Below are 22,322 nucleotides of genomic sequence, written 5' to 3'. Positions count from 1 at the left end.
ATAAGATGGAATGGTTTCAATAACAAGTCATACTTTTCCCTGGCTCTCTTTTGGGGAGCTTAACAATTGGTGAAATGTTCTTTGTTAGTTAGCTGCTTTCTCTGGATTTCCCTCTTCCGGGGCTGTTCTTTCTCATTTTCCCGCTAGATCATCTTCTGCCTCCTGCTTGCTAAGCATGGGTATACCCCAAGGTATACTTATTATATCTACTAAGTCTTGTTGATGAATTGATTGGTCTTTAAAGCCTGCTTATGGTGTAACTTCTAGGCACCTTTTGCATTTTCCTTACATGATTCATTTTTGTCAAATTCATGTATGTACTTTTTCCCTGAACCTCTGCGACTCTGCTTTTGCACAGGCCTAGTCATACAATACTTGCTGATTCATCTGCGATGCTTAGAATCCTTAACTTCCCCAAGGTATAGCTTAGGCACCACCTCCTACAAAAAGGAAGGTTTTCTTGATTCCTCGAATCTTAGCATTCTCTCCCTTCTCAAATTAGTTTGTATACATATTAAGCTTCTTGAGAACAGGGAATATTTTCCATTTTTTTCTTGGTGTCCTCCATCCCCATCCCATCTCCATGTGCCTTGGACATAGTAGATACCTAAGTGCTTGTCGAGTCGAATTATATATTGAATTATTTTAAAATGTAGTGTTGATTTTGTGCTTTGACTTAATAGATTTTAAAAGTATGCTTCCCAAAATTTTATCCTTGAGTGGGCCTACATTAAATTGCAACACTACATTATAACATATGCTTATTAAGCTCCTACTGTGTACAGATCACTGTGCTAGTTATTGAGTGTAGTGTGAAATCTTTGACTGTCAAAAATTTATTATTTATTATTTCATTTTATTTGTAATTGATTAAGCTTATGTTGAAATTCATTCAGAATATATATTTTTAATTTTGTAGCATTTTAATATCTTAATATCATTATTTTGATCCTTTAAGAAGTGAGTCAGAAGCTTTTATATGATAGAACTTATTGGCAATAAAATAGGAAATTTTCCAAATTAATTCTTTTTTTTTTTTTTTTAATGTAGCTTGCCCAGTATCAGCTAAAGAAAGCTCGGGCTGAGGCACAGAATTCTTCCAAACAGCAGAAAGGGAAGAAAAAGCCATCAGCTAAAAAATGTGAAGAATCTTCACATACTTCTAGTATTGATCAGTCACAGAGTGATGAGTTGTACATGACTAGTTCTCAAAGAGGAGCATCAGTGACTCCTGATATAACGAGAACTTTACATACTGGAGAAATAATCAAACATGACCAGTCCTACACTATTGAAGTAAGTATCCAGATTGAAAAAGATTTTTGAATGAAACTTTTGTAATGATAACAACAGTAACATCCCTTATTCATTTTGGTACCATTTAATATTTTCTTTATTTCTTTAATTTCACAAGTGGTCATACTTAAAAATGAGTGTCCTTCTTTGTAAAATACAAACACACATTGGATTTTTTTTCTTTTCAACTTTTATTGATGTTTTTTGTTTTTATTACATAACATTCATTTTTCAGATAAGCTAAATACACAGATATTCTTTTGTTGAAAATAGCTACAAAAGAACTAATGGTGGAAAATGAAGTTTTTTTAAAAAGTAGTTCAAGATCGTAAATATAATAGAAAACCAGTAAAGTTGTTTGCATCCATAAAGTTGCTTGTAGATTTTTTGTATTTTACAATAGGAGATGGATGGAGTTAGAAATAATTATTTCAATATGATAAAGTGTCCTATATACTTTTTTAAAAGGAATAATAGTGTTTCTTTTGCTTGGAAAAGAAAGAAATGCAATTTTATAAGGTGGGAAGGGGAGTTTTTGAGGGACAGAAGATTCAGAGAATTCAAGTTCAACTTCTAGCTCTGTGAGCTAGGGTAAGTCACTTAACTTGTCTGAGCTTCCACTTTCTTATCTTTAAAATTAAGAGCTTAATAACCCTGATAATCTGTAAGGTCACTTTCACCTCTGAATTCCTTGCTTCTTTGATCCCGTTTGGATATTCATATTTCTTACGTAAGCAATACCTGTACTTTCTTTTAAAAATTTTTTGCTTTTTACTATGAAAAGTTATCAGCAAGCATTTAAATATGCAAATGAGAACAAAAAAGTTGATTATACACAAAGCCTTGAACTCCTGTTATTTAAAACTCTGTCCCTCTCCTGTTTTTTAACTCCTGTTTTTTAAAGAGACATATTAAATTCATATATAAAATGATAACAAAATCATTCTGTGACTCTTTCTGAACTGTTTTTGGTCTTTTTCTGTGTTAATGTACTTTTCATCTGACTACTTTTGGGAAATGCCTCTGGTCCTCACTGAAACAGTCATCATAAAAATAAATGGCCCAATTCTGGTTGGTTCCCTTTTTATCTGCTCATTCAAGGACATTATAGGCTAGTGGTTACTTAGAATGGAAAGGAAGACACCTAAGTAGTTTTATACAGAGTTGGCATCATATTTTCCCATCTGGGTGTAGCATGAGGCTTGTTGTCAGGGTCATGTACCTACTACACTTACCTCAACTGTGGACAAATAGTGTTTAGACCTGACGTCTTTTTCAAATTAGTCTGAGAGATACAAATTTATAACTCATTTATCTATATTAGATCCATTGGAGAAATTAAATTTCTTAAGTTGACATTTTATTAACTTGATAAAATTGTAACATCTTTTTACATTTAAGTAGCAATTGAACTAATTTTGCAATTATTTGGATTGCTTAATAGCCTTAATAAGGTTTAAAAAAACAAAATTTAATAGCTAACTAATTAGCATTTTCATTAAATGAAATAGCATTTCTCCTTTCACCCATTGTCATATTTTGAGTATGTTTGTAGGTGTAGCTACAATAACTTGTGTGTGAGAAGAATTTTCCTTGTTCCACTTTTCAGTATCTGGAGCAAAGGCTCTCAAACTTTGTGTTGTCTCAGAGTGCTCTCTAGGCCAGAAGAAATACCCAGTACTTATTAAGTATTTGTATTGCGTATTAAGTACTTAGTTCCAAACAACTTCATAAGTATTCCTATCCTAACAACTTAGTAATAACTATTTGAAAAAATAATGCACATAAAGTGAAAAAAAAAGTTTTTTTATTTTGTTCTTAAATTACCATAGTTACTTCAAAGTGGGATGTGTATACTTTTTAGGCACAATTTCTTAAACATTGGAATTAGATTTAACACCACCATCCTCATTTCCTGTGGTGTTTGTGTCCATGTTTCCCTCAGAATTTTAAAATTTCACCGGGTTGCTATGGTGTCAGCAAAATTTGAGAATCAGGTATCTAGGGTGTTATCTTTGGAGGTAAAACAGAACACTAACGCTGACTTCTTCCAGGATGTATGGTATCAAAGGAGTTATATTTTCCTCCTGATTCAGAGGATAATCGGGGGAATTTTAGTCTGGAATGGAGAATACTGTAACAAGAAAAAAAAAGAGAGAGGGCACAGGGTGAGCTGAATATGAAGGGGTGATATCTAAAAAAGAAAATTCAGAGTTGCGAGGAATGTACTGGGAAAAAGAGAAAGGGAGAGCTACAGTATAGTAAATCATCTCACTTAAAAGAGACAAGAAAGAACTTTTACAATGGAGGGAATGAGGGGGAAAGTGAGAGGGAATAAGTGAGCCTTACTTTCATCGGATTTGGCTTCAGGAAGGAATAATGTACATGCTCAGCTGGGTATGGAAGTTTATCTTACCATATAGTAAAGTAGGAGGGAAGGAGAGAAGGGAGGGGTATAATAGAAGGGTTTGCAGACTAGGGAAAGTGAAAATCAGAAGCAAACACTTTGGTAGAGGGACAGGTGAAGGGAGAGAATAGAATAAATGGAAGGCAGGACAGGAGAGAGGGAAATATAGTTAGTCTTTTACTACGTGACTGTCAGGGAAATGTTTTGTATGACTACACATATATAACCTTTATCGAATTGCTTACCTTCTCAATGAAGGTGGATAGGGATGAGAGATGGGAGAGAATGTAGAACTCAAATCTTTAAAAAGAGTGTTAAAAATTGTTTTTGGGGGGCGGAGCCAAGATGGCGGAGTGAAAGCTACGACTCACCTAAGCTCCTGGAGAAACTCCTCTGGATATATCTGGGGGGAGAGTCTGACCAGGCTTTGGAGGTGTAGAATCCAGTGGGAGACGGACTTTGACAGATTCGGAGCCCAGGCTGGACTGGGGGGTCCACGGGAGGGATCTGTTCCGCGGGGGTAAGACCCCGGCGCACAGCGCAGCGCGGTTGGCGCGGCAGGGCGGAGGCGACCCAAGGGGCCCGAGAGTGGAGGGCGAGACCAGCGGAGCAGGAGATAAGCCAGGCCGAGCCAACGATATCAGCGCAACAGCCTTTGAACTCTTCAGCCTAAAGACGGGACTTCAGTGGGTCACTACTTGAACATCCAGGAGCTGGGATGCCGGAGTGATCAGTAAGTGCTCTCCCCTCCCCCCCGATGACCGTGAGGGAACCATAAAATTCTTCCCCAGATTGATCCTGGATCAGTGGGAGCAGCAGAAGGGAGCGGGTGGTCTCATAACACCAGAGGCTGGAGAGGTGGCAAAGGGGGATTCTTCCTACCGTGGTGGAGGCTATCTGGAGGGACAGACGACCCAGGGCAGAGAAAAATTCGCACTGAGACCCAAGCAAGCCGCAGCCCGGGAGACGAGCCCCAGGAGGGGCGGGAACACGCATTAGCCTCTAGGCGTGCCCCAGCCCTCCAGGGGAAAAGGGAAGACAATAGGGAAGCTGGGATCACCATCCCCCGGACCTTGCCTTTGCCTCAGGCCAGCTGAGGAGATATCCTGAGACCAGACCACACCTCCCACACACCTATCAAGCTAAACCCAGGGTTGATCTGGGAAACAACAACAACAAAAAAAAGCCTGCTTTTAGCCTAGACAAACATCAACTCAACTTAAAAGATCTGTATCTTCTGACTGAAAGAACCAAAAGCTACAACACTCAGCCAACATCATGAATCGGAAAAAGCAGACGAAAAGTGAAAAAACCATAGAATCTTTCTATGGGGATAAGGACCAAAACACAAACACCAAAGAGGTCAGAGCTGAGACTGTCCTTCCATCTGAAACCTCAGATGAGACTATGAATTTCTCGCAAGCACAACTAGATTACCTGGAACGTCTGAAGAAGGATATAAAAGAAAAACTGGCCAATGATTTTAAAACCATAAAAAAAGAATTCACTGATGAGAACATCAATCTGAAAAAGAAAATTGAAGAAATGGAAAAGGAAGTTCAAAAATTAACTGGAGAGAATAATTCCCTAAAAGGAAGAGTTAATCAAACGGAAAAGGAAACTCAAAACCTAATAGGGAAAATTGATCAGATGGAAAAGGAAACCCAAAACCTAACTGGGAAAATTGGTCGAATGGAAAAAGAAGTACAAAAATTAAATGGAGAAAAAAAAAAAATTGTTTTTGCATGCAATTAGGAAATAAGATATATGGGCAATGGGGTATAGAAATTTATCTTGCCCTCCAGGAAAATAGAAGGGAAGGGGATAAAGGAGGAAGTGCTGAGAGAAGGGCGGGTAGATTGGAGGAGAGGGTAATCAGATTACATGCTGTCCTGGGGTTGGGGGAGGGTAGAGATGGAGAGAAAATTTGAAATTCAAAATTTTGTGGAAGTGAATGTTGACAAATGAAAATAATTTTTTTTTTAAAAACAGGATGCTTCTTTTAATCCTTAAGGAGTTTAAAAGTCCATTACTATATATATATATGCCAGCCTTCTTCACAAAAACCTCTTTATACTGACTAGCCCATCCTGCATATGACATTCCCATGTGTGCTTGCCATCGAAGTAAAACCCAATTCAAAGTGCCATTTTCACAATCTTGTGGTTGGTAGTACAAGTATTATTGTCTTCATTTTTACATACGAGGAAACTGAGGTTCTGAGACACAGAGCCAGAGGCTTGAACCAGTGATTTGAACCCTCAGTACTTTTATTCCAATACCAGTGATTTTTCCAATAGATTCTCCTTTGTCAAAGGACCGAACACCAGCCACCAATGACAGTGTGCTAAGTAAGCCTCGATGTCAGTTCCAAAAAAAGAGTTAGAAAAAATATTTTTGAACAGTAGCATTGTAGTTGGAATAATTGTATCCTCCCAAGATGACTCCTTGAAGCCTCATTTGGAAATTTAAATTTATGCTAATTCAAAAATGAAATTGTTCTTTTATAATCCCACCTCATACATATTGATAGGAAAAGGTAACAGTTTAGTCAAGCAAGGTCTTGCAACTGAACACCCCTCCCCCCAAAAAAATCCAAGGTCTTTTTGAGGATATGGGATTTTTATGAAGGTACTGGGAATTTTCTCCTGAACAGTTTGAAGCTCTCCTGTTTCCTCCAGAAGCCCAGAGCCAGGGCCTTTTTACCTAGGCACCCTATAGAACCAGCATTTTACTGTCCTGCAGTTTTGTTGTAAAAAATGCATCAGCTGCTGCTCTTTTAGGTTTCTAGTATTATCTGCCAAGCCAAGGGACGGGATGTTGCTGCTTGGGGAAAAAAAGATCGTCCAACCCCTTTAGGGTATTTATCAGGTCTCTAGTTTGTGCTTCTTTTAGAAACCTCCCCAGGGCAGAGTAAGAAGCTGAGACTTTGAGAGGTTTAGTCATTTACCCAGAGAACAGCCACAAGTCAGGCCTTGGAGGAAGCAGGTACTGGAGATAGAGATCTGAGTTAAAAGAAAGACCATCCCTGCCCTCATTGAGGAGCTGCATAGCACCATACAAAAGGGAAGTGAAAAGTGAGGAGGGAGGGTGGGAATAATGGTGAGAGAGTCAGGAGCAGAGCCAGAAAGGGAATGGAGGTGGGCTGGCCCAGGCCCTCTCCAATATGGAGATCCAGGGGGATAAGGAAGCTGGCATGACCACATGGTGTTTCAGGAGAAGTAGAGCCCAGGTGCCCAGGGAAGTTCCAGAGAAAATCAGAAGCAGAGCTGGGAGTCATGTCTTTTTACTATTTGTTAGGAGAGGCTTGAAAACCCCAGGGTTATGTGTTCATTTGAATGTGGGGGACTCTTAAATGCATGTCTAAGTGTTCAAAGTATAAATGAAAAAGCACCAGGCTTAGAATTAGGAGATCTGAGTTCTAGTCTCAGCTGTGACCCTTGGTGGATAGGTAGCCTCTGCTTTTTTAAAAGAGGGATAATCCTGAGGGCATTGGACTAGAGGGTCTCTAAGGGCTCATCTATCTCTGCGTTTATGGTCCTGCGATTTTCCCACAGTTGTTTTGAGAGAAAAGTTAATGTTATGTTCTAAACTTTTAAAAACTCCAAGCAAATCAGAGGAGTTGTTATTATAGTTGCAGATACAGAACTGAAAAAATACTCCTTATTTCTGCTTTCTGGCAGCACACTGACAGGTTTTTGTTTTTTTTTTTTACATCTTTTTTTTTACATTTTTTAACATCTCTAAATTCTAAAGATCCCATGATAAGATTTTCATATTACAAGTTCAAACTAAAGACCTTCAACCTATTTCTAGTGTCTCTTGGAGATTCACCAACACAATAAAAGCTTACTTAGGGGTAGCTAGGTGGTGCAATGGATAGAGCACCAGTGCAGGAGTCAAGAGGACCTGAGTTCAAATCTCACCTCAGGCACTTGACACTCACTAGCTGTGTGACCTTGGGCAAGTCACGTAACCCCAGTTGCCTCATCCTGGGTCATCTCCAGTCATCCTGATGAATATCTGGTCACTGGATTCAGATGGCTCTGGAGGAGAAGTGAGGCTGATGACCTGCCCAACCCTCCCTCATTCAAAACAAAGTCAAGTGCAAGTCATGTCATTATTTCTCTGATGGCATGGTCTTCTTCGGCAACGAAGGACGAACACACACGCAAAAGCTTACTTACACTAACCAGTTTTAGACTAAATTTCCAAAGTGCATTTCTTCCCACAGTCTCATAAAGTAGGTTATATTGTACAAAATGTTGTTATCTCCCTCTTTCAGATGAGGAAACTGAGGCTTATAGAGCTGAAGGTGCTTGCCCAGCTAATCAGTGGTAGAAGTGGGACTTACTTTTCCACCATACTTTGCTATGAAATTATTTTGAATAATAACTAATACTTAGGTGACACTTTTAGCTTTGCTAAGTACTACACATACATCTCATTTAATCCAGGCTCTAGAATACTTTGAAAGAGATGTAGAATTAGCAGATGACTCTTGAAGGGCCAGAAATGATTTAGTCCTATCTGAGGGCTCGGTAGGTTGAGAGCTATAGATAGTGTGTGGCAGAGCGCTTTCAGTAGATCATGGTTTGTGTTTCCTCTCCCCTTCTGTGATGTTTTGTAGGCTTCTCAACTTTTCTGCGTCCAAAACAGAACTTCTCTTTCCTTGCCCACCTCCAGCTACCCCCTTTTTCTCTATAGGACACCACTCCCTTTCTAGTCACATGTATTTGAGACTTTAATTTCCCTTAATCAACAGTTATTTATTAAGCATGAACTATTGTGCCAAATGCTGGGGACATAAAGAAAAAGGAAAAATAATCAGTTCCTTCCAGCAACTAATATTCACACATCTAATTAGGGCAAAGTGTTTTCAGTTCTACCTTTCTAACTTTTTGTCTCACTGGTGCCTTAGTGAGGGATTAGCTCTAAAGTATAGAAACAAATAAGGATATCTATGATTGTGGAAGGAAGGAGAATCAGTGTGGATGCCCAGAAGACTCATCAGTCAAGTTCAGTTTTACGCTGAAGACTTCTCGATTATGTTCCTAATTTGAAACCAAGTTTTTGAGGTTTACGGCAACCCCTGCCCCTGCTGATCCTCATCCATGTTTCCCCCTTCTGACTTATAGATTTCCTCCAATAATAAGTATAAGAATAATAGCTAGCATGTATACAGCACTGTAAGGTTTGCCAAGTGCTTTATAAATATTATCCCACAGCAGCCCTGGGAGATGAGGAAAATGAAGCAGACCAGAGGTTAAGTGACTTGCCAAGGGATTCAGCAGTCTTATCTACTGCTCCACCTAGCGCAGGTGAAGAAAATATAAGTATATTCTCTTAAAATCAGCACTCTCCCCATTCTTTTCCTTTTGAATAAGATGTGTGCTTCCAGAAAGTATTCTAGATCTAAGTCTTATCTCCCCTCACTGGCAATTATGAAGTCAAATTTACCTTCTGACATTGGGGTCACTAGTCAGTTTTGCTTGTCACCCACACTTTGTATGCCATTGTGTACTTGTTGCAGCTTTTGGAGCTATCAATTTTATTTCTGGCTTCTTTCTTACACCTTGGCTGTTGTGAATGTGTAGGTGCCACTACTGTTGTTCCATTCTGTGTCAAGCTTGACTTTCCCTTTCCCTTCTCGTTTTAAACACTCACCTTAAAAGCAGCCGTGACACTGTGGATAGTGTTGGATGTGGATGAAGTCTGGAAGACCTAAGTTCAAATTCTGCCCCAAACAAGCCAGTTAATCTTATTTACCTCAGTTTCTCTATGTATGTAAAAAGGAGATGATAATAGAGTGTTTTGAGAATAAAACTGATGTTATATAATGCCTTACAATTATTTTCCAGTTTTATTCTGAAAAACTAGAAAATAATTGTAAGGCATTATATAACATCAGTTTTATTAGTATGCCCTTTGGATTACATTTGTCCAGCTACTGGCAAATCTATTCTTTTTAGCCATTATTATGCATACTGCTTCACTGTCCAGGTGCCATTTTTATTATGTAAGCTGTGGCCCATAAATTCAAATTCATTTATTGGATGCCAACTAAAGCTCTTGCCTTTGATGAATAGCATTTATGAAATTACCACCCATACTGCAGAGTCTTTCATTTGTGCAGGACTTTCAAACTTTAGTAATTCTTTATAGATTCCTTCTGAAAGTATCACTTATATTTAGATGAATCCCAGAAGTGGTTAGTTGTTCAATCATTTAGTCATGTCCAACTTTTTGTGACCCCCATATAAGGCTTTCGTGGCAAAGGTACCGGAGTGGTTAGCCATTTCCTTCTCCAGTAGATTAAGACACATAGAGGTTAAGTGACTTGCCCAGGGTCACTCAGCCAGTGAGTATCTGAGGCCAGATTTTAACTTAGGGTTTCCTGACTCCAGCCCCAGTGCTCTATCCACTGAACTACCTAGCTGCCTCCATAAAATGTGTGTTTTGTCTATATGTATATGTATGAACATAAACTTGATGTGCCTATGTGATAGACATGCATGTATGTGTCTATATGCATATACATGTGTATTTGTTCAGTTGTTTTCAGTCATAGCCCACTCTTCGTGACCTCACTTGGGGTTTTCTTGGTAAAGATCCTAGAGTGGTTCGCCATTTCCTTGTCTAGCTCATTTTACAGATGAGAAACTGAGGCAAACACAGGGTTAAGTGACTTTCCCAGGGTCACTTAGCTAGGAAGTGCCTGAGACTGGATTTGAACCCAGGATGAGCAGTGTTTCTGACTCCAGGCCCCATGCTCTATCCACTGCACCACCAAGCTTCCCTATACTGAAGTGGTAGTGGTAGTCGTACAAGTTAGGCTTGACAGGTTTTAAATTGTTGTAAGTTACATCCTGTATACTTGCCTGTCTCCGTATCAGTCAGTCAGTCAATGATTCATCAAGTATTTATTAAATGCCTACAGCGTGCTTGGTGCTTGGAACAGAAATAGAAAGAATGAAGCAATCTCTACTCTTAAGGAGCTTATATTCTGACGGGGAGACAACAAGAATATGTACAAACATTTAGAATAAACGTAAGGAAAATGAATGCAAGTTAGTTAAATACAAAGTAATTTGAGAAGACAGCGGTTGGAGAGATCAAAAAAGGCTTCCTGCAGAAGATGCTGCTTTATATGTGTGTTAAAGAAATGAAGGGATTCTCTTAGGCCACAGTGAGGAGGGACAATGCATCGTAGGCCTGTGGGAGGGCCAGGGCCCAGGCTGCAAGACAAGAATCAGCAGCGTAAAGAAGGTTCTGGGAGACCAGAGAGACAGGCGGGGCCAGTTAAAAAGAAAGGAGCTTTAAAAGCTAAACAGAGCTCTTCCATATTATCTGACAGGCAAAAACCAATGAATCTAGGTGAAAAGTAGTGAGGGCCTGAATTAAGGTGGAGGCTGTGTGAGTCTCGAGAAAGGGTTGTATGCTAAGATGTGTAACTAGAAACAGAAATATTTGGCCAGTGATAGGAAATGTGGGGTAGGAGAGATTAAGGAGTCAAGTATAGTGCCAAAGTTACAAACCTGGAAGGCTAGAAAGGCGGTGAGCACACTTGTAGGAGGAATGAGTCTCCACCACTCCTCTCTCTTCTTTCACTCACCCTGGTTGTTTTCCTGGAGGCTTCTATGGCTCTGCAAGTTATTTTGTTTCAGGGGGAAATAGATGAAATACTGTTCTGGGAGCAACTGATGCCCGATAATAACAAAGTGGTAGGAAAACGTGAAGTTTCTGGGCATCTGCGTGGAGAAGAGCAGCGTCTGGGATCGCCCCAAGGAGGGAGCAAGGGAGATGGGGACTGAGAAACTGGCTGCAGAGCAGGTCGAGGGAGATCTACAGGAGGGGGGAGCAGGGAGCCATGCAGTGACGGGAAGGAATGGAGGTGCCGGGAGGAGCCCCGGGCAGAAGTGGACCTGGGGATTTGGGTGGTAGGGTGCCTTAGCTCGGGCACTCTCAGCACTGGGAATGGAAAGATGAACAATGAGACACCACCAAGTGCAGACAAGGGCTGCAAGTTTTAGCAACCGTCAGTTCCTTCTTTGGGGATGGATACCATTTTTCATCATAAGACCTTTCTAGGTGTCTTGGATCATTGTATTACTGAGAGTAGCAAAGTCCTTCACAGCTGATCATCTTAGAATATTACTATTACTTTGTACACTGTACGTTTCATTTTGCATCAGCTCGTGGAAGTCCAGGTTTTTCTGATAGCACAGGCAGGATAAATATTTTAATAGACTAAGATGAAGGGCATTTTATAAATGTTTGTTGAATGAATAAACCATCTTTTTTAAAAAAATTAGCTCATTTCAAAATTCCCTTCAACTCTAAATTTCTGTAGTTCTTCCTGTCAAAGTAGTGAGATTTCTGTGAAAGCAGCTTTCTAAGTTTCCTTTAGGTAAAGATCAATAGAATGTGATTTATTTTTTAATCTATACAATGTACACTAATCCTTTGTTCAATTGGATGGTATAGAACACTGTCCTAGGCATTGTAAATGGAAGTAATCTATGGTATTATATATTTAATAAAAACCTTTTTGTTGTTAAGTCATTTCAGTCACATCCAGCTCTTCACGCTCCTGTTTTGGGTTTTCCTGGCAGAAGTGCTGGAGGGGTTTGCCATTTCCTTCTCCAGCTCGTTTTACAGCTGAGGAAATGGAGGCAAACAGATTGAGTGACTTGTCCAGGATCATGCAGCTAGTATGTGTCTGAGGCCAGGTTTGAATTCAGGAAGATGACTCTTCCAGACTCCAGGTCAAGGCCTCTAGCCTAGCTGCCCTTCGTGAAAATACCTCATGATAAGTCTCGAACATCTCACCATGTTGAAAGACATTCGTAATTTTCAGATCAGGTTATGAGAATTTAAAACACTTGACTTGTTTTTAGAGATTTTTAAACTTTCTACGTGTTAATTATAGTAAAGTATAAAAATAGTAAACACATTATAACATTTTTGTTTGTTTTCATTTTAGATGGAAAGTGAAATTTCAACTACTACGGATGATTATAGTTCAGAGGTAAGATTAAATGATCTTGGTGTTTCAGATATCAAAAAGTTGAACTAAGAGTTTTAAATATTTCTAGTGGCTCAAACCCTTCCCCCACTTTATTTTTAAAGTATATCATAAGATGATAAATTTAAAAAAACATTTTAAATTATTTTGTCTTATGGTCTCTCTTGAAATTGTTAAAGTAGTAAATCTGTTTGACTCGTTTCAGTCTTATTCACTTAGACCTTCCATTATTGTTTCTGTATTTTCCATTTATGTGGTTGTGTGTGTGTGTATGTACGTACCAACATGTATGTATACACACGTCTACATATACACATATATATCTCCTATTATTGTATTCCTAGTATAAGTGACAACTGAAAGATTGCTACATGTACGTGAAGTAGAATATGCTCTGTAATTCTCTCTTAATATTTAATGTCTGCTTGAATTCTTGTTAATTATGTTAATTTTTTATTTTGAAAAAGTGTTGAGATACGGTTACTCTTTTTAGATAGTAAAGCTAATCTAGAAATTTCATAATTGTAAGAAATATCTTGTTTCTACATCAGTGACATGTAAACATACATCATTTTGTGATTTCATTTACATTTCTTTGATTTTATTATTTTCTTTCGCCCGGAGACATAGAGAATAGTATTTTTTATCTGAATGGTTCAGCCCTTCAGTTTAGATCCATTGACCTAAACACTTAAGAATATTCATTTCCTTCGGTGTTTAATTAAAAAAGCATCATGGTGTTACTTTGGGAAAAAAAATCAACCACTTTAAATTAATTGTAGGCTGTAAGGGGAATGCAAATTTAAGTTTTTAAGAATTTTGTTTGTATAGAAGCATTTATTTAGTATTTGAGCTGAGATATGAAATGATGAGAACATGATTAAAAAGTGCTAATTTTTTTTTTTTTGCTTAAAAAATACTTATAGAAAGGGAAATTAGTACTGGAAAATCTGGATATTTATTTGCAAATTTGTCCTTGATTTGCGTACTGTAGGACCAGTGAAGTGCTGCTAAAAATTTATCATCATCCTAACAGAGAGAAGAGTTAAACAAAAACCCTCAAGACAAATTTGAATTTTTAAATGCAAAAACAAAAAATGTAGTAATGGGGACTTTATAGATTTGGTATGAAAAAATATCTTGGTCCTCTTACTAACAACTTGTGAGGCAATCTTTATCTTGGCTCCTTTGAGAAATTTTCTGCATTCTTATTGTGTACAGAAAACATGCTACAGAAAATGATAACAGTATTTTAAATCATTTGGTGTTGCTTGAAGTGAATGAAAACAGAAGTTTAAGGAATTTTTATGACCTTGATCTCAACAAAAAGAAGTAGGGATCAGCTCCATCTGAGAGTGATAAGAAAGAAAGGTTGAGCTAGAGAAAGGGACAAGGTTTGGGAAGGATAATATGGAGTTAATAAAATAAGAGATATAAGAATTCCTCTTAGCAATGAAGACCTATCTATAATTAGATAGTAGGGAGGCCCCTTGAAATTCTTAAGCAGACAAGTATCATAGTGTGAAATTACATCCTTGGATAACAAATCTTATTTCTTTTGGTATTTTGAAGTTAATCATTTTTTGCCTGCATAAATGAACCTCATTTGGAACTTCTTTGAGATTCAGCCAAACCGCATTAAGTCCACCTCTGCCAGATCAGGTCATTGTTGCTCACTGCCCAAGTTAGAGCAGCAGAAACACCTAATGTGATCTTTTCAGACAAAATCCTTTTTATCATTGTGGTCATGACAAGCACCCACAAACACAAGGATTTCTCTACGAAGGGGACTTCATGTAAATCTATGACTGTCTACTATGGACTGCTTGGGTGTTTTTCCTGTGCTTCAGATTTAAGATGAAAGTCCAACAGTGCCCTCCGTATCTGCATTGCCCTTCGGTTCTCTTCTGTTTATTTTTTAAATTATTCATCCACCTTTTTTTCTTTTCTTTTTCTTTTTTTGGAGATCACTATCACCACCTCTCCAAAATGCCCCAGCAAAAAAGCTGCCTTCCTCCCTTATAATAAGAAAAGTGTAGTCACACAAAGCAGATCCACACATTGATCACGTGTCACTCTTTTAAAAGCTAGAAATAGCTGTTCTGTCCATCAGTCCCCACCCCAGATTTTTCTGCCCTGTTCTCATCCTTTTCTTTCCATGTGTCCTCATCTTTTCCCCCAAACTCTTCCTTCCTAACTTTCCTAGTTCTGTTGAATAGTGCCACTCCATCCTTCTATTGGCTCATGTTTCTACTCTTGGGAAGAGCTGTAGTGGCTCCTGTTGAAGAACACTGGAGATTAGCCTGTGTTGACCTGCAAAAGGGCAGAAATAAGGAAAAAAACAGTCATGTGGAGATGGATGTTCTTAATAGATTGGGCAGGGGTGAAGATTGGTAGGGCAAGTGGGGGTGGGGAGAGAGGCAGGATTGGCAGGATGTTCCAAGCCTTGTCTTTAGTAATTTTATGTAAGCTTCCATCTTAACATCATTTTCATCTTACTACCAGCCTTCTGAATATTTGTATTAATGTTGTAATATTAACCTAACACTAGTAAGCCATTGGATTGGAAATGGGATGTGGCATGAATGTACCTTAAATATAGCAATTGAAAAGAAAAATTTTGATGAGATGTTTCATAAGAACTGAACTAGTTTCACACAATTTTGTTAAGACAACTTAACTGTTTTTGTCACAATTGAAATATTTTATCCTTCTGAAATGGAAAGTGTACTTATTTTGAATTGCAGTTCATTATCATATCCTTATCATGCATCTGTAAAAATTTAGTCTGAATTGAATAAATTACTAATGAAGCATTTTTTGTCACAAGTTTTCTAGAGAAAAAATATATTTCTATTAGCTATAGATTGTTTTCTTTAAGTTCATGACATATTAAGAAATTGTTCTTATACAGGTAAATGGTTGCAGTTTGGTGCAAGCAGATATTCCTACCAATTTATTAATGGTACAGTATTACCAGTTATTTAATAACAATAACAATGTTTAATACTAAGAGCACTTGTCTACTAGCTTACTAATCAGTCTTTTCTTCTTTATGTGGTGCTATCTTTGTGATGTATACATGCCTTTAACCTCATACAAGACATTTGTTTTTTGTTAAAAAGCTTAACATTAACAGAATTTTCAACTATTCTTTATGTCAGAACTTGCAAAGTTCAAATTACATTAACCACACAGCAGGTCAGTAAGCTCTTAGATGACATGGAAATCCGAATTTGAATAAGTTCCTCTTGAGGAATGCTTTAAGTACTGATTTTTAAGGAACTTGAATTGATTTAGGAAGAAGAATTTGGAGTTGGTGAGTCTTACTCAGAGCAAGGAGCACAGTTTCCTTCGAAACGACTAGAGATGATGGAGAATGAATTGGCTGGGAAACAGCAAGAGATTGAAGAGCTAAACAGAGAACTTGAGGAAATGAGGGCAGCATATGGCACGGAAGGATTCCAACAGGTGTGCTTACCTTATGTTGCTTTCTGTTTATCTCTTATCAAACGGAAACCCTGATATCAATTAGGAGTGCATGACCATTATTTAGAGATGGTTTTAAACAGGAATGTTAAAGTTATAGTTGTCCTAATATAAATTGGACTCCTGACACATTTCATTCATATTCCATGGTCACAATTTTCAGTCCTTGTACATTGTGTGGATAATATTCAGAAAATAAATCTTAGAGTCATTTGTTGGAGGTTTTTAAAGTATATAATAGGAAAACCTTATTCATCAAGCTTTCCTGGTATCAGCCTGCGCAGAGAATGAATTCTTGCTATGCCTGACCAGATTCGCTGCAGACCATAGGCTGCAGATATACAGTGGAACTTGGAGAATATGAAAATGTATCATTTGCTTCTTGATTTAAAAGAGACCTGTCTTTTGAACATGTTGAGATTTTGGTACCATTGACATTTGTATTATTATAATAACTGTCTGTTTCTCATTCCATTTAAAATTTATTGGTCTTTATTTTTCTTAATTGCTTTGTATTTCATATTTCTGCATTTAAGTTTTACAAAAATTCCCTTTTTTCATTTATTTGCAGTAATTTCTAAAGAACCTTTAGTAGTTTAAGCAGTGTTATTTGAATTCTTTATTGCTGTGTTTTCGATTGCTATTCAATAGGTTAATTTCAGGAGGTTAATTTTTTGGTAACTGAATTAGAGATTAGTTATAATTTTTTGTTATTTAGTCTTTCTCAGTTGTGTCTGACTCTTCATGACCCCATTTGGTGTTTTCTTAGCAAAGATACTAGAGTGGTTTTGCCATTTCCTTCTTCATCTCATTTTACAGATGAGGAAACTGAGGTAAACTTGCTCAGGGTCACACAGCTAGTAAGTGTTTGAGGTTGGATTTGACCTGAGGAAGAGGCATCTTCCTGACCCTAAGCCTGGGGCTCTATCCATTGGACTACCTAGAGGCCCCAGTTATAATAATAACAGCCATAAATTTGTATGGTACTTCATGATTTACCTACTTCTTTTTAAGAATTTTTCAAGTTCTTAAAGTTCTTTTAAAAGAACTGTTTACATATGTTATTCTTGTAATAACTCTAGGAGGTAGATCGAGCAGATGATACTATCCACATTTAACCAATGAATAAGCTGAGGCTCAGAGCTCAACCCCAAGGTCACACAGCTAGTAAAAGATAGAAGTGAGCCTGGATACCGGCTTTTCTGTCTTCATGTCTTTCACTGTATTTCATGTGTCATCCTGTAATAACAGTGTTGGACACTGTTTTATGGCAGTCCACATAGACAATTGTGACTTTAAAGCACTGCGGTTGCAGGTTGCATAGTTGGCGTGAGTTCTTATGGGGGCTATCAAGTGTATTGGGTGACCACTGATGACAGGCCTGTTCTCCTTAGGATACAATGAAAAAGAGAAAAAAATCACTGTAGTTAAAGTGACATTTCTGGTGATTACAATTGCTGACAGAAGAAAGCACTCCTACATGTTCCTTAGTAGGTATTCATAGAGACAAGAAAAAGGGTATGTCAGTAATATTCTGTTTACTTGATGTCTTCAAAATGAACATGAGGGAAGGTGGAATTTTCTTTTTCCTAGTGGATAGTTAACATGTCTTCATATTCTGTCAAACTAGGAAATCAAAATACTTTTCAGTTAAACTAGTGAGTCAGAAAATCTAAAGTACCAACTTAGAACAAAGGTAGAAGAAATTGATTTGACTGATCTAATAGGAATACATCCATTTGCTATTTAAAAAAAATAACATCTACCCTCTCTGTTAAGACCATCAAGAAGGTAGAACATTCCAGAAAAGCTCCTGTGGCAATGAAGTCCAATGCTGAACAGTTTTCACTGAAAACACTTCATGAGTATACGGAATGGTTTTACTAGTTTTGTATTTTTATTTTCCCAGAAGTTTGGGAATATGTCAAAACAAAGAATTTGGTGACCACATGTTTGCACCCTGCTTGCATAATATTATTGCACTAGCAAAAATATTACCCATTTTTGGGAAAGAGGAATACAGGCTTTTGCTTTTGGATGATTTGTAACATGTTTTATATCATTGAATATTTGAAAGATTCTAAATTTATGTGAAAGAATTTTGCTATGAAATTGATTATGAAATTCTTTTGAAGGGTACCTCAATTAAATCATGTGTCTATTTCCTCCATATTTAGGAAGAAATTCTGTATTTTCTCCATAAATATTCAGGAATAATTCCTCTTTTACTATAAAGTCTCTTGGTAGGGGATTCTCATTTCCTCTATGATTTTGTTTTTCTCCCTGGACCAGAAATCCTAGAACCCAGTGTTTCAATTAACTTTACCAGGAAAATCACTTTAAAAATCATTCAGCTTTATGACTAACATTACTGTCATCCATCTTTTATGGCTAACCAAGTATATGTCCGGAATAAAAGATTTATTCCTTTAATAAATATTATGAGTAAAACAGTGCTTTCCTTTGAAAGCTCCATTTGGTATGTCTGTGGCATACATAGGTAAGAAATTTTGTGTAAAATAATAGTTACTTTCCTTAGAAAAAATGCAAAGCAAAAGTTTATTTACGGAAAACACAAATTCAGAATTACAGATTTTAATATTCTTGCCTATTGAAGTTGTTCAGAATAATTGAGTGATTTTATTGTCAAGATGAAAAATAATGATAGTAACAATGCAGATATTATAACTCAAAAATAAAATGTAACAAGTACTCTGTGTGTTATTGGCGTTTAGAGATATTGGTGATGTCCTTGTCAAGGAAGACAATGAAGGCATTATATATCAGTCTATATTCTCATGATCACATGGATATGAGTATTCCTACCGTTGTTATCAGTAACGGTCCATTCACACCTTGTCATCCTTTGCAATAATTGTTTGAGCCCATGCATAATTTTTACCTAGAGTTAGACTAGAACCACTGAGCATTCCTGACCAGAAGCATATAATGGTCAGACACACTGTAGTTTAGGAACATCAGTTTAGCAGCGATGCAGCTTGGGTAAGGCCAGAGGCAAGGACACCAATTAGGAGGCAATCCGGTAACATAGGGAGAGGGGATGAGGACCTGAACTAGGGTGATGGCCATGGAAATATTTGTATCTCATATAACTATAGCATTTGCTATGATATACGTATATACACATATATATTATATAATAGCATGTATTGAACTACATGCTGATTGATTTAATGAAGAACACGACAGATCTGAGAGAGGGTTGAGGGTTAGAACTAGCGATTTTTGACAACTGTTTGACTGTAGGGATGAGGGAATGGGAAGAAGCTAGTCTAATGGAGTGAAGATATTTACTATGTTACTGTTATTTTAGGAAACTTTGATTTCTCAAGTATAGGCATTCCTTCTGGTCAACAAAGGAATTGCAACCCTTCCATAATTTATTTAGATGTCTTCAGGAGTTTCCGTGGCTCCCAAGTTCGTCATCCTAAAATTAATCTGATCATGAGTTGCTTTCATTTAGCTAATTGGGTACTAGAATGACGAACACACTTTTGTTAATGTAGCCTAAAATTATATTCCCTTTTGTTTTGATCGACTATGCAATGTTGCGGGTTCATTGATCTCTAAAGTTCACTAAAACACAGAGACCATTTCTCCAGGAACTGTGTGTAGATTCATCTCCCTCAGCATGCACTTGTACTTTTGTTTTTTAACCTAAATTCAGCACCTTATGTCTGTGTGTTTCATTGTATCTTATGGTTCCAGTCTGTTGAGATCTTTTGTGTTCCCAGTTCTGTCATGCAGGAGATTATCTGTCCCAGTTTTGTTTCACTATATATTTGATAAAATTCTTCATCTGAACTGTCAGTAAATTTTTTTTAACAGAACAGGGTCAAGGATAGAGTGTCTAGTGGACAGAGCGGGTAGATATTTCCCTACAAATTGATATCATTATTTTAATCACCACCCCTGAATGTTCAGCCAGTTTTGAATTCACTTCATTGTATTATCAGGTCGCTAGGTGGCGCAGTGGATTGAGTCCTGAGTCTGGAGTCAGGAAGAATCATCTTCCTGAGTCCAAATGTTAGACACTTAGTAACTGTGTGACCCTGGGCAAGTCACTGAACCCTGTTGGCTTTAGTTTCCTCATCTGTAAAATGAGGTGAAGAGATGGCAAGCCACTCTAGTATCTCTTCTAAGAATATCCCACAGGGGGCCATGAAGAACAATTGTAAAATTATCATTTATTTTCCCTACTTATCCACCTTATCCACAAAGATCTCTCTAAAAGACAGAATCCACTATTTCCAAATCTCAAATAAATTGTCGGCATGTCTTTGACATCTTGAACCCACCATGTTTAGTATATAGACTAAATTTGTTACTATAGCATGAGGGAATAATATCTGTGACCATTTCAAGATGTAGCACTAGGCTCTAACTAAAAAATATGCCTTAGATATGGAGATAACACCTACTTCTTAAAATTATGGAAACTCTTTCATGTGTCCATGAAAATGCAGTTCAAGCACAAGTGGGTTCAGGTTGTCAAATAGATTCTTTAATGATACATAGATCATAGATAGTTCTAAATGCTGCTGACAAGTCAGAAGACTAGTAGAAACTGTAAAGATTTTCTAGAGATTGAAAAAAAAATGAGAAAAAGGCTTGTTTCAGTTTGGGTTCACTGCTGAAATTAAAGTTATATTCTTAGGTTATACAACTTCACATTTCACCATTATGATGACAAACAAGCAAATGACCAGAAAGCAGGAGGTGTTATGGCATTGTGGATGAGCACTGGACCTATTTTGTCATCCCGGGCACGTGTCTTAGCTGCTTTGAGCCTCAGTTACCTTATCTGTAAAATGGCGAGCGAGTGACAACACTCATTTTATAGATCATCTTTGTAAAATATCTCCAAAGTGTTATATGAATGTGAGCTATTTTTTCCCACAAGAGAGCAAATTTTAGGGCCCATTCTAGGCAGTTCCTATTCGTTCCTTTGTCACAAACCATCTCTTTGTACAGTTATGTCTTTGGCTTTTCACAATAACTTATTCACAGTGGGAACCCTGAGTCATCAAGAAAAAAGGTCACTTAAATTCAGCATCCTCCATTTAAGAAGACAGCAAAGTATCTCAAAACTTCCCCTGATTGTACTACCTGGTCCACCTGTTTCTCTTGCTCCTTTCGCTGCCAGACTTTCTGAAAAAGTTGTTTGTACCTGGGACTCCCCTGAGGCCCTTCGAGTCTGGCTTCCCCACCATTGACCATGGGAACCTCATTGGACCTTCTTGTCTTCCCACCCTCTCTGTGCCGCTGCCCCTCCCACTTCCTCCTCAGTGTGTGTCTGGGCAGTGTGTAGTCAGCTGTCCTGATCGCTTGCCTTCTCTATCTGCCCCTGGTGACTGATTTACTTAGATGCTTCACCATACTTCTCACTGTGGGCTCTTGGCTGTCCTTCCGGGAAAATAGCTTCTTATTAGACAAAGTCTCTGGACCTGCCTTGCTCCACCTTTTCCCCTGCCATGTTCTTTTGAAGTCAGATAGGTGAAAGCTTCTAGAGCCATGCAGTCCTGAGGTCCATTCCACTGAAGCTCAGTAGTGACGACTGTGAGATCAGATTTCCTTCCTTGAACTAGCAGCTAGCTAGACTTCACTTTTCTGTTTTTCTGGGTGGGAGTATTAGGAGAAACTTATCAGAGGAAGCTATGCAGAATGACCACCCACTTAGGGTTTCAGGCTCTTTACAAACCAAAAATGCAACCCAAGTCAGCGAGGGAAGAGAAGAGGTCAAGATTTCTATAATGGCTACTCTGTGCTAACCACTTTACAAATATTATCTCATTGGAGGCTCACAACAACCCTCTGAGATGGATACTGCCATTATCCCCATTTCACAGTTAAGAAAATTGAGGCAAACAGATGAAATAACTTTTGTTACACAACTAGTAGTATCTGAGGTCAAATTTGAATTCAAGGCTTCCCAATTCCAGACCCAGTGTTCTATACATTGTACCACCTAGTGGCAGCTAGAAGTAAACGTTCTTAACACTCCGTTAGGAGACTCTTAATCTACCTTTAACCTGTATTTATTTCTATCTTTTGAGACTCTTCCTATCCTTCAAGGCCCAT

General features: G+C 37.9%; 1 protein-coding gene and 1 long non-coding RNA gene across 5 annotated transcripts in view; one reads left to right on the top strand and one right to left on the bottom strand.

The window, feature by feature from the left end:
* The window catches only part of LOC140530921 (uncharacterized), a 466,876-nt gene that overhangs the window by 312,835 nt on the left and 131,719 nt on the right, over positions 1-22,322 (bottom strand). The window lies entirely within an intron of this gene.
* LOC140531018 (A-kinase anchor protein 9-like) overlaps positions 1-22,322 on the top strand; it is a 63,635-nt gene that overhangs the window by 14,452 nt on the left and 26,861 nt on the right. The window contains exons 3-6 of the mRNA XM_072650220.1: positions 1,051-1,296; positions 12,690-12,734; positions 15,646-15,696; positions 16,032-16,202. Of these exons, the coding sequence (XP_072506321.1) occupies positions 1,051-1,296; positions 12,690-12,734; positions 15,646-15,696; positions 16,032-16,202 (513 nt within the window). The remainder of the gene's footprint in view (positions 1-1,050; positions 1,297-12,689; positions 12,735-15,645; positions 15,697-16,031; positions 16,203-22,322) is intronic.

The sequence above is a fragment of the Notamacropus eugenii genome, chromosome 3 (genome assembly GCF_028372415.1).
Source record: "Notamacropus eugenii isolate mMacEug1 chromosome 3, mMacEug1.pri_v2, whole genome shotgun sequence".
NCBI lineage: Eukaryota > Metazoa > Chordata > Mammalia > Diprotodontia > Macropodidae > Notamacropus > Notamacropus eugenii.
This window is presented reverse-complemented; position numbering and strand designations above follow the sequence as displayed.